Raw genomic sequence first — 12299 nt, forward strand, 5'->3', positions numbered from 1 at the left:
ATCGTAGGAAATGCTGTCGGTTTAAAGAAGGAGGTCACTTTATACATAACCAAAAGTGATCATGTGAAATAATGCAGGAATGGGTTTGATCAAGCACGTATATTTTAGTATATCAGTCCTTGGTTTGAAATTGGAAAGTCGAATAAGGAATTTATCCTAAACCAGTTTGATGCCCATATAATCTGTATACTTACCTGTTTTCTTTTTTACTGTTTTTTTTTCTCTCATTTTAAGCCGTAGTTTTTCCTGATCGATACCGTGACTGTTTCCTTTTATCATTCTCTTGTTTTCCCGGAAGCAGATTGTTTATGTAACTTGGACTATGATATTCGAGATGGGTAGCAATTTGGCAAAAAGCAATTTAGTAAAAGCTGCAGCTGTTGATTTTGGAATCCAATGGGCATGCTGGGCTGTTGCTGCTACCTTGAAAACAGAAAAATTCTACGACCTAGCAGGTAAGGTTTAACCTGTTTATTTATAGGTCAATATTTGGGTCAATATTCAGATCAGCTGATAGCTAGGTATTATTTTGGAACTATTTAATTTAGCTTAACGAAATATATTGTTCACCCTCATATTACAAAGTATTTAAGACTTGATTAAAATCATACCACCTGCGAAGAATGTCATAACAAATGGATAGAAGCGTCTTTATTTAAGAAACAAAATAGATCTACTATATTTTCTGAAATTTAGCAAACACAAAAACTGTCATGATTTTTAAAGTTTTTAAGTTTTAAGCATACAAAATAATCCTTTACAAGTGCGCATTGAATAACTACGCGATCTACATTTATTTTTTTCTTTTAATTTCTATTCCGCTACATTACGAATTTCCCTTTTCTATTTCAATAATCAAACATCTTGTAGAACCAGTTTGGTTAGTATTTTAATTTATAAGTAATGTTTTTAAAACTGCACGGATATTTCTTTGGCGCTATACGGGAGGGGTTCAATAGTCATATATAAGTCCGATACTTGTATAGTATGTATCGAGGTAGTCACTAAAACTTTTAAGTACATGTATACATGTCTCTGGTACTACACGTTTTGTATAACAATTTATTTACAATATGTTGTATGGATTTAGTGTATAGCTTGATATGTGTTTGGGAAGGGGTATTTGTAATATTTTGTCATCTTTATAAAAGGTTGTATCCACAGAAAAAATAAGTTACTGAGAGCAAACTAAGCATTCCTTATGACTTGCGTCTTATTCAAGAAGTTACTCCCTGTATATAGATTAGAAATGTTAAAGAATTTATGAGCCTGGGAGACCAATTTTTTATGAACAATTAGTAGTATGTGCGTATAAACTTTATTATATTTCGGTATTAATTTTCAGTAAGTATACTTCTTTATTTGAATGCACAGTTACAGTTACAGTTATACCCCTAGTGAAAAGTGACAAGACGGCCACGGTACTATCAACTACACAAACTTTTTTGTTGGCGTCTTTGTCAAATCTACTATCATCTGCAATAACTTTTAAAAATGAGTTTTAAATAAATAAATAAATAAATAAATTATCTTTATTTCAAGAGGATAATCTCATTAGTTAAAACTAATCTTCCTGAGAGTCCTCAAAATAATAATAACATATCTATAAGTACATACAATATTATAATGATATATTATACACAATATACAATTGTATCTAGATAATAATGAAAAAGCATATTAATTTGCACAATTGATGAAAAATTTGTAACAATTTGTTTTAAAAGATACAAGTGTATTACTCATTTTTATTTCATTTGGTAAACTGTTCCATATTTGAGAACCTGAATATGTAAATGTTTTCTTTAAAAGGTTTGTTTTTGGTTTGGGAAGATTTAATAGTTTTTCATCAGCCGAACGTAAATTATAATTCTGATTACCAATAAAATGAAAGTTTTCTTGTAAATAGGAACCATATCATTTAACGATTTAAATGCAAGTATTGCCTTTTGATATTGAATGCGTTTTTCCACATTTAACCAGTTTAAACTATTAAACAACAAACTGGATGATGTCTTTATGTCAGCTTCTACTATAACCCTAGCAGATTTCTTTAATAACTTATTAAGTTTATTTATTCCACTTTCATAGCAACTTCCCCATATATTGCAACAATAATCAAACAATGGCAGAATATAAGCATTAAAATAAATAATACGTATATGCATAGGTAAATATTTTCTTATCTTTTGTAATAAATTGATTCTATTTGATATTGTACATGACATTTTATCTATTTGCTCATTCTAATTTAGTTTTTTGTCGATATATAAACCGAGAAGTTTTTCACAATCTACATTCTCTATTTGTTCATCTGAAATTTTGATATCTAAACTGTTCCCAGTTGAATAAAGCCTCTGTTTTGAACCAATAATCATTGATTTACACTTTTTGGCATTTAGTTTCATACAATTTTGCGAAAACCAGTTTTCAATTACATGAATATCATTTTGAAGGTTAGCAGTTAACTGAAGTACATTATTACCTTTACTATGTAATGTAGAATCATCTGCATATAAATCTATTAATGAATTTTCTATGTTCAGTGGTAAATCATTGATATATATATATATATAGTTTTATTTGTATGCTTGTTTGAATTTTTTAGTCATCTGTGTTGTATGTCTTTGATGTATGTATATATAGTTTTGGCTGCTGGATCCCAATTATTGTCACATTAACCTATCATGTACGTTTTGGTTGCTCATCCAATATTAAAACCACGTTTAACCCAACATTTTCTTCGGAAAATGCCTATACCAAGTCAGAAATATGACAGTTGTTTTCCATTCGTTGCGTTGGTTGATAAAGTCTTACGTTTGATTTTGTCAGTTTTTGTGGACTTACTCTTTTTGAATTTACGTTGATACTTTTTTGGACTCATATGATCGAGACTGTACGCATATGATCTAATACTTTAATATATTGTATGGATAATACATTTCCAATAATGTTGTTATGTTGTAATGTATGAGAAGTTATAATCTTTTTGGTAAAATTGATGAGTTTCAGTGGCGTAGCTAGACTTATAATGATCTGCACGCAGAAGTTGGCGAGCGTAGGGAGGCCAAAAAATTTCGCCGAGCGGAGCGAGGCGAAAAAAAAATTTTGGACCTTTTTTACAGAAAATGAATCTTTTTTCGATCTAAAATGTTTAATTTTGAAGTGAAGTATGCACAGTTGAGTGTTTTTCTATACTAGTATATCAAATCAAAGACCTAAAACTGACTAAAAAATTCTAAAAACTTTGCAATGCTCGCCAATTTATTATGCTTCAAAGAAAGAAAGGGCTAGAGAACTGGATCCTCTCATGACATATATGTTAACATACGAAAACAAAGCAATTCAAACAATCAATTTTTAATTTGGTGATCATATATGAATGTGACGTTCGTATGTAAGACCGTATGTAAGACTGTTAACAACCGAGGTCCTTTAGGAGAGTAACATTTTCATTTGCCTAGTATTGTTAAACGTGTCAATAACTTCTTTAGTGTCAATGTCAAAATCAGAATGAACGTGCAGCAGTGCAAGTGAAGAAAGTCTTTCTTGTCCCATGGTCGATCTCAGATACGTTTTTACACGTTTCAGAGCGCAGAAAGAGCGTTCAGCAGTAGAGGTTGAGGGTGGCATGGTGAGAAGTATTTGCAGAATACAGAATATATTTGGGCAAAGTTCTTTCGGCGTCATCTTCAATGTTGCACAGAGATGGTCTGGTTTCTTAGATGGATAAATATCCCATCGCGCAACCCACCTTTTAATTTTGAGAAAAAACTGATCTTCTGATTGAAGATCGGACTCGTAGGCGCGAAATATGCGAATTTGATGGTCCCGATTCAAACTTTTCAGATTGTTTGGAAGAAGCATCTAGGCAAGAAAACGTTCTTCCGAATTGACAAGACGATCTCGTAGTTCGTTTTAAATTAGTAGATGGTCTAAAAATTGTATATACCGATGAACGCACAACAAAACTGAACTGATAGAAAACACGGAAACCTTTCTGACAAGTTGAAACACCTATATATACAAAGTGACAGTCAATCGCACTCTTTCTTTTTTTGACTGCTATGATTTTTTAATTATGATTTTTTTGGGGGCCATTTTGTTTGTGCACGCAAGTGCTTCGTTGCGTCAATGGTAGCTACGCCACTGAGTTTAATATCGCAAAGGATTTGTAACTTTTTTATTGCTATTCTATAGGCTCAAGTACATTTTTCCTGCTTGCACTACAAAGTTTGAGATGGAATCGGACATATTTCACACGCCAAAAGGTACAAACTGGCATGGTCCTAGCATGGGCGGCAAGGTAACTTATACACTTAGCTTAACTACAATATCCAATTATGTAATTCAAGTTTATATATATTATCTTTCGATTGTACATAAGGATGAAACAGAAACAGAAATATGCATGCCTTTTAATTCGATCATAATTATGAGTTTTTCAGTTATAAGGCATTTTTTTCATAATATCCGCCATTTTTAATGTATTCTTCGTGCACTTGCCTGAATGATATTCATAACTCTTTGCTCAAGGAATTAAAAAATTATCTAAAACAGTAAACATATGGGTACTATCCAACATAGTTACGAAACAGAATAGAAGACCGAGACATGAATGTTTTTTAAACAGCCTAATTTAAACATTTACGAAAACAAATATGACAGACATGAACTAACGACATCTTTGGCACTTAACTACAAGCTAGGAACCTATTTGCACATATTTTCTACACTTCTTACACGAGATATTCATGTTTTTTTATAATCTGTTTTCAGACTTGGGACATTCCTTTTCACCAGAATTTTAAAAGAAGGACAGGATAAGCGGTTTAATAAAGTCAGGGACAACCCACGCGTATTTTGGTTTTACTGGACCGTACAAGGTAACACAAACAATTATTTTACAATGTTAAATGTATTCTAGTTAAGAGAAAAAAATTCCATGCTGTGTTTATATCGAATATCGTATGGATAGGAACAATCGATTGTGACCTCCACGAATATCGTATTGATATAGAAACAATCGAGTGTGCCCTATTCCTGATTGTGAAAGTTTGGCTGAGTGAGGATTCGCATGACTGGGGATGTATAAAAAGCAGGAGGCGTGTTCCCTATAGTAAACAATTTATGTTTTGCTCTTTACAACTTTTAAGTTTTTAATAAAGAAAGTCCAGAAACCAAGTTCAGAAGTGGTTAAGTCCCAGATATATGTATTACCAAGAATACTATTTATACCAAGTCAAGTTCTCACATTGTGCATTGTGCCCAAATTTAGTTAAACCAGTTAACAAATGGATTTTTGTTTTGGAGTTCTAAAATATGTACACCATCACAGGCATTAGTCTCTGAAAAAAACTTACCTATATTGTGTTATATTAATCCGGTTATGGTGTACAAATTTTTGCACCTCATGTTTGCGGTATACCATCTTTTCCGCAAGTTTATTGTTTTCTATTTGGTATTAGATTAATAATAAAGATCCATTTTGTTACAACTTGTGATCCGTTTATTTGGCAATCGCCAATGGCATTCAGCAGGGTTTAAGAACATTTGTTGTTTGACCTGTTAGTCAAATGCGTTTTGTTTAAATATACTTTTTCACTTTTTTGGTCTTTTGGAAAATGTTGTTTGTGCTGTATTTAGACCTCTCTACCAAGAAAATTTGTTTTGCATGCACACGTATAAAAATTGCGGTTTTTATCCAACGCAATCATAGGTTTGAACGTTGTTTTCAATTTAGACTTATATATAGTGTTCTATTAAAGTGTTGTTTGTGTTGTATTTAGACCCCTCAAACAAGAAATTTGTTTTGCATGCACACGTATAAAAATTGCGGTTTTTATCCAATGCAATCATAGGTTTGATCGTTGTTTTCAATTTAGACTTGTTTATATTTTTTCGTTTGGGCTTGTATTATATTTGCCTCAAAATTCAAGAGTCTATCCTAAATTGAGGTAAATTGTATGGCTTTCCAAATACCGTTTCGATTCCTAACATCACTGAAGAGACATTAATTGTCGAAATCCGGATATGGTGTACAAAAACCTTTGCACCTTTTGTTTGCGGTATACCATCGTTTCCGCAAGTTCATTGTTTTCTGTTTAGTATTAAATTTATAATTAAGATCCATTTATTACATCGGTGATCCGTTTATTTGGCAATCGCCAATGGCAGTCAGCAGGGTTTAAGAACATTTGTTGTTCGACCTGTTAGTCAAATGCGTTTTGTTAAAATATACTTTTTCACTTTTTTGGTCTTTTGGAAATTGTTGTTTGTGCTGTATTTAGACCCCTCTAACAAGAAATTTGTTTTGCATGCACACGTATAAAAATTGCGATTTTTATCCAACACAATCATAGGTTTGAACGTTGTTTTCAATTTAGATTTGTGTTATATTAAAGTATATACTAGGTATTTTTTTCAGAGACAAGTGCCTGTGTACACCCTATATAGTTTTACTGAGAAAGAGCGATTCCGTATTTTAAAATAGAAGTACGTCGGACAGATATTTGAAATAATCCGTATTTTATAATAATACTGACGAATAAAATATAAAAATAACACTTGATACATGTTTTGCGTCCGAAGTATTCTTCTGGACTTACCGAAGCATTATATATTTTTGCTTTTAGGTGTATGGGTGTTACTAACTTTGTTACCAACATTGTTAGTGAACAGTAAGAAAGAAGATCAACCCTTAACAAAGAAGGACTATATCGGATGGGGGTTATGGGTTGCTGGATTCATATTGGAGACTGTCGCCGATTATCAGAAATCTAGCTTCAGAAGTAACCCTGATAACGAGGTATAGTAAAGTCAGTTATGTAATAACCATTGCATAGTTGTTTGATATGTTTCATTTTTGTCAGCTGATTATTTTTAATGTCTGACCTGCCATTCATGTGGATAAGAAATATGGGTTTGTTCTCATATGTTCGTCCGGCTTAATATTTTATCATATCAATCATTTGTATGCAGGAATATTTAGTTCAGCATTATTTTTAGCTAACGTGGTTAACAGGTCATGGTGTTTTTTTAGATGTGGATTTGATTACAAAATTAAAATTAAGGTGACACTATATGGGACCAATAGAACCATTGATATAGTCAGAATTACCTTGATAGAGAATTATTAACTGGGAAAATGATGCAACATTGGTTTTATATAATTTACAATGAATTAATACATAGACCTTCTATGCATGAGAACAACATTACATTAAAACATGATAAAACTTCACGAACACTCAAGAGATTTTAAAACAGGTAAAACCTAAAAGTTAAATACTACTGCCAATAATAATTATCTTGTAGTTATTTGCACAGTCATGGACTTCTGATAATATAAAAATTTATATTCCCGAAAACTAAAAATAATACGTTAAATTGTAAAAACCTGTTTTCATAACACCATTTCATTTTGTAGGGTCAGTTTATAAACGTAGGACTGTGGAAGATAGTGCAGTATCCAAATTACCTTGGGGAGATAATGATGTGGTCTGGACTTTATCTAACCTCGACCTCCGTCCTCAAAGGATGGGAACATTTGGCTGTGGTATCTCCTATCTTTCTTACCTTTTTACTGACAAATCTTAGTGGCATACCTCTCCAGGAAAAATCAGCAATGAGAAGATATGGATCAAATCCAGATTATCTGCAACACATTAAGAATACAAAGAAACTTATTCCTTTCATATGGTGAACTGTATATAATCCTGTATGCAAAAGTCGTAAATTTTCGGACTTGTTATCTATCTTATTTTCTATGATTTTGTTATTAAACACGTCAATCAATCTGTTTTTTTACCATTGGTAATCACATAGATAAATTCCGAGCCTTTATTAACTCATCTTGTAAAACATCATAAGATTGAACTTTTTACATGGATGACCTTGAGGGGTTCCGAATTTATGCTTCCACAGAATTTCAGCTATTTCAGTAAAACATCCAGTGGTTTTACAAAGGTCGTTTAGATGAAAAAAAAATTTAAAGGGGTTTCTAATTGTACAGACTAAGTCATCATTTGCAGCCACAGGCACTTGTCTAAAAAAATTACTTAAATACCTTATAATACATATGATAAGGTAAAGAGAGTAGTTCCTGTGTTTATTATGTGCCTTGAAAATATGCCTACGCTTGCGCTAACTTATCACTTTAGTACTAGAGTGATATATGCAAGCTGGAATTACTTAAAGATGGATGATTATATATGAGTATACTCAGCTAACGGACATATCATTAGATCATTCTGTCATCTTTAGATTTTGATGACACCGACGTATCACGGTATAAACTATTTCCTGATGTTCAGTGGTTGTCGTTTGTTGATGTGGGTCATAAGTGTTTCTGGTTTCTCGTATTTTATGTAGATTAGACCGTTGGTTTTCCTGTTTGAATGGTTTTACACTAGTCATTTTTGGGGCCCTTTATAGCTTGCTGTTCGGTGTGAGCCAAGGCTCCGTGTTGAAGGCCGTACTTTGACCTATAATGGTTTACTTTTACAAATTGTGACTTGGATGGAGAGTTGTCTCATTGGCACTCATACCACATCTTCTTATATCTATTTCGTTCAAAGCGAATTTGAATTATCATAAAAATTGGTAAAATTACGTATTTTTCCTCGACAATATCCTGTACTTATATGGACAGCAAACGGTTAAAACCATTGAAATTGAAAAGATAGTGATATTGTCATGAGATCATGACAAAAGGCAAGTAATTGAAAATTAGCCTGTTGTTCCCCCTTTTCTTTCTATAAACGCCAACATATAGGTTTTGAAATTAAAATTTTACCATACAAGTAACGAAACTGTCTCATTTGGCCGGGTCTTCTTTTGCTGGGAGTCTTTTTTTCATCGCTATATAAATGAATCCGCACAAGTTATTTGACAAGGTCATGCATGCAATAACTGAGAAATTAACTCTTATATCCAATCCAAGTCGTTGTACAGCAGAGTCCAGCCTGTTCAAATGCGACCAACTTTTGATGGGAGGCTAATAAAACTCTTCCATATTTGAATATAAGAAATATAAAGTGATGTGTGGTACACGTCATTTAGAGTGCAACCCAACAAAACAAAAAACCTATAGACATAAAGTAGTGTCTTCAAATAGCGCTTGGGGAAAATCACTCACTGGACAAAATAAACATGCTCTAATTCCGAATCCTAGTCTTACTAGCATGTGGACGCGTAACAGTTCATAGATTTTATTTTAAAATATTTTTTTTTATTTTATCCGAATCTTCAGAAATGTCCTGCTATTGAATTATTGTCTTCCCGTTCTCTAATTCACCGAGAGTTTTTTAAGTATGCAATGAACTTAGCCATGACACCTCTAGTTAGAAAATTCGGCAACCTTGCAGTGCAAGTGAGAAGGGAAAACCGAAATTAAAGAAAAAAACACAAACGTGGAATTAAGATAGTATTAACCAAAAACCGTGAACAATAAAAGTTAAGCTTATAATACAACAGAAATAATGTTTTCCTTTTGAATTGATCATAATTTATAACAAGATTAACTGAACTTATGATTAATAATTACATTACTTTGAGGGGGAAAAACAATGGTTTGTTTGTCTTAATGTTCTCAACATATACGAAATGATGGTAAAGAAAGGACTATTCGTATTAATAGTTCATTACATCAATTTCGTACATGCACAAAACACAATGCAAAAGAACAACACTTCCTCATCCCAGTGAAATATTCTAATTTATTAGACCACGTAATGTAGCTAGCTATCTTTCTGTCATCCTTTATATCTATATCATAACAAGGTAAGTGTTTCTGAATGTTTAATGTAAAAAATAAGAAGATGTGATATGATTGGCAAGGAGACAACTCTCCATCAGAGACCAACTGACGAAAAAGTTAGTAACAATAGGTCACCATACGGCCTTTAGCAATGAGCAAAACCCATACCGAAATGATATGTAAAACAATTCAAACGAGACTAACTAACGGCCTGATTTATGTACAAATCAATAAACGAATATGATATACAGCAACAAACAACAATCACCGAATTACAGGCTCCTGACTTGGGACAGACATATAGAATGTGGCGGGGTTAAACATGTTTGAAATATCAATCAGTACACATCAAACATCCAATGGATTAAGCGTAAAGACATCAATTTAACTTGAACAGTCAGAGAAACACAAGAACTTGTGCAATGCCAAAATATAGGTATCGACAGAATGTAGGACCGTGAATGTACATATGTGTATAGCAATACTATTTAGATGGGTTGTAGATTATTGATAACAAAATTATATTTCTACCGATAAAACAATATTTAAAGATCCAAGTACAGTGTTAAATTGGTTACCTTTCATATTAAGTGTATTTAAAAGATCGATAAGTTTACCCGGGTCGTATCTAAGTTTACATGCTCAGAAAACAACATCATTGTTAAAGTAAGAATGCGCTATTTCGTTGTAATAAGTTTTTCATATGAGTATAGAAATCAAGAGATATATATTTTAATATAGATTGGTTTTATCCCTATGTTCTATTTTAGCCATGACGGCCATGTGTGTTGACTAACCAGAATTTAAAAAAACACAAACTTTATTCCAGATACAATAAAGATCATACACCTATAGTTTGGTTGAAATTGGTTCCTTAGTTTCAGAGGAGAAGATCTTTGAAAAAGTTTACGACAACGCAGACGGGCGACGACGACAGACGCTAAGTGATGCAAGTAGCTCACAAGTGCAATAATCATATAAATCACTTTATCAATGGACTCACTCTATAATGCTTTAAGCAGTTGTAATTCGGATCCAAAGTGCTATTGAGGAATTTTCTTTTTTATTCTTCTATATACAAAATGTAAAATAACAAAAAAAACGAACTCCAAAGAAAATTCAAAATGAAGTCCTTTTATCAAATGGCAAAATCAAACGAATGGAAAACAACTGACATATTCCTGACTTGGACGACCTACATTTGCGCGAATTTGAATATGACAAGCATTACGTTTGCGCGAATTTACCTATACTTTACCTTAGATTTCACCTGTGACTTAATCCTGAGAATTACCCGAATTTTAAGGATTTTTTTGGGTAATGAGTTATATCGTTGGTTGTTTATTATCATATTTATTTTTCATTTATTTTGTTACGATATTCTCGTGTAGTCCTAATTAATTATTTGCACATTGCTTTGTGCATTTCCAACAAGATTTCTTCATTTTTCAACTTATTATCCATACGGAAAGTATATCCTTCAAAAATCAAGGACTTCCTTTATTTGTACAGTCCTTTGAAAACTTCCTGTTCTACTGAATAAGACACCTAGATATGTAAACTCATCAACAATTGCTAGTACAACATCGATGCAACAGTTCAAATTCATTTCTTTTTTATTTTTAAATTTGTTTAATTTCGAAAATCATAATTTGTTTATAAAAAGTGAAGGATTTCTTTTTTATATATTTTTTAAATCAATCCGCGCAAACGTAATTAATGCGTTTTGTCGCGCGCAAACGTGGATTTTCTCGCGCATACGTATGACAAATTCGTGCAATCGTAACGCCTGACTTGGTACAGACATTTCCTTGTTTAGAAAATGGCGGATTAAACCTGGTTTAATAGCTAGTTAAACCTCTCACTTGAAAGACAGTCTCATAGATATTCCATCATATTGACAACAATGTGCGAGCAAAACAAACAGACATAATAGGTAAAAATGTCAATAATTGGGGTACAGCAGTCAACATTGTGTTATAATCTTAATTACTATAAGACAACTATTTCAAATGATATTGTTTTATTGTTTCAAAGTTAATAAAATGCTCCGCTGGGGCGCAGCTTGATACGACCTCAGAGGTCGAACCCTGAACAGTTGGGGCAAGTATGGACACAACATTCAAGCTTGATACAGCACTGAATTTGGATTTTAATTAAATATTTGACACATCACAGGTTTCTGACACAGAATGAGAGTGGTCTTAGAACTTAAAAATTTTAAATGAAAAATTTTAAAGAAAAAAAGGAAAAAAAAAATCCCCCCCCCCAAATTTATGGAACCCCCTTATGATTCATCACCCCCAAACTCAATCCCAGCCTTCCCTTTGTGGTATGGTACCTTGCAGTACAATTTCAGAGAGATCCATACACTTGAACACAAGTTATTGTCTGGAAACTAGAAAAATGCTTGGGTTTTTTTTGCCCCTTTTTGGCCCAAAATTCCTAAACGTTTAGGGCAATTACCCCCAAACTCAAACCCAGCCTTCCCTTTGTGATATGGAACCTTGCAGTACAATTTCATAAAGATCCATACACT

The 12299-nt window shown here is 32.7% G+C and overlaps 1 protein-coding gene across 1 annotated transcript; it reads left to right on the forward strand.

Annotated features, from left to right (window-relative positions):
- Positions 1-257: 257 nt before the first annotated feature.
- LOC127730488 (uncharacterized) lies at positions 258-7801 on the forward strand. The gene is made up of 5 exons (XM_052238917.1): positions 258-455; positions 4201-4306; positions 4780-4886; positions 6636-6808; positions 7430-7801. Exons 1-5 carry the CDS (start codon positions 323-325, stop codon positions 7703-7705), a joined length of 795 nt encoding a protein of 264 aa, XP_052094877.1. The 5' UTR covers positions 258-322; the 3' UTR covers positions 7706-7801.
- The last annotated feature ends 4498 nt before the right edge of the window (positions 7802-12299 follow it).

Source organism: Mytilus californianus, unplaced genomic scaffold, assembly GCF_021869535.1.
Source record: "Mytilus californianus isolate M0D057914Y unplaced genomic scaffold, xbMytCali1.0.p SCAF_2, whole genome shotgun sequence".
NCBI classification, from domain to species: Eukaryota; Metazoa; Mollusca; class Bivalvia; order Mytilida; family Mytilidae; genus Mytilus; species Mytilus californianus.

What these genes read in the sequence shown, in the direction of transcription:
- LOC127730488 (XM_052238917.1), top strand. Translation starts at nt 323, where the DNA reads ATGATATTCGAGATGGGTAGCAATTTGGCAAAAAGCAATTTAGTAAAA. An exon ending in AAAATTCTACGACCTAGCAG is followed by an intron (nt 456 to 4,200) that starts GTAAGGTTTAAC and finishes GCTATTCTATAG; the next exon opens with GCTCAAGTACATTTTTCCTG. An exon ending in GAAGTAACCCTGATAACGAG is followed by an intron (nt 6,809 to 7,429) that starts GTATAGTAAAGT and finishes TTCATTTTGTAG; the next exon opens with GGTCAGTTTATAAACGTAGG.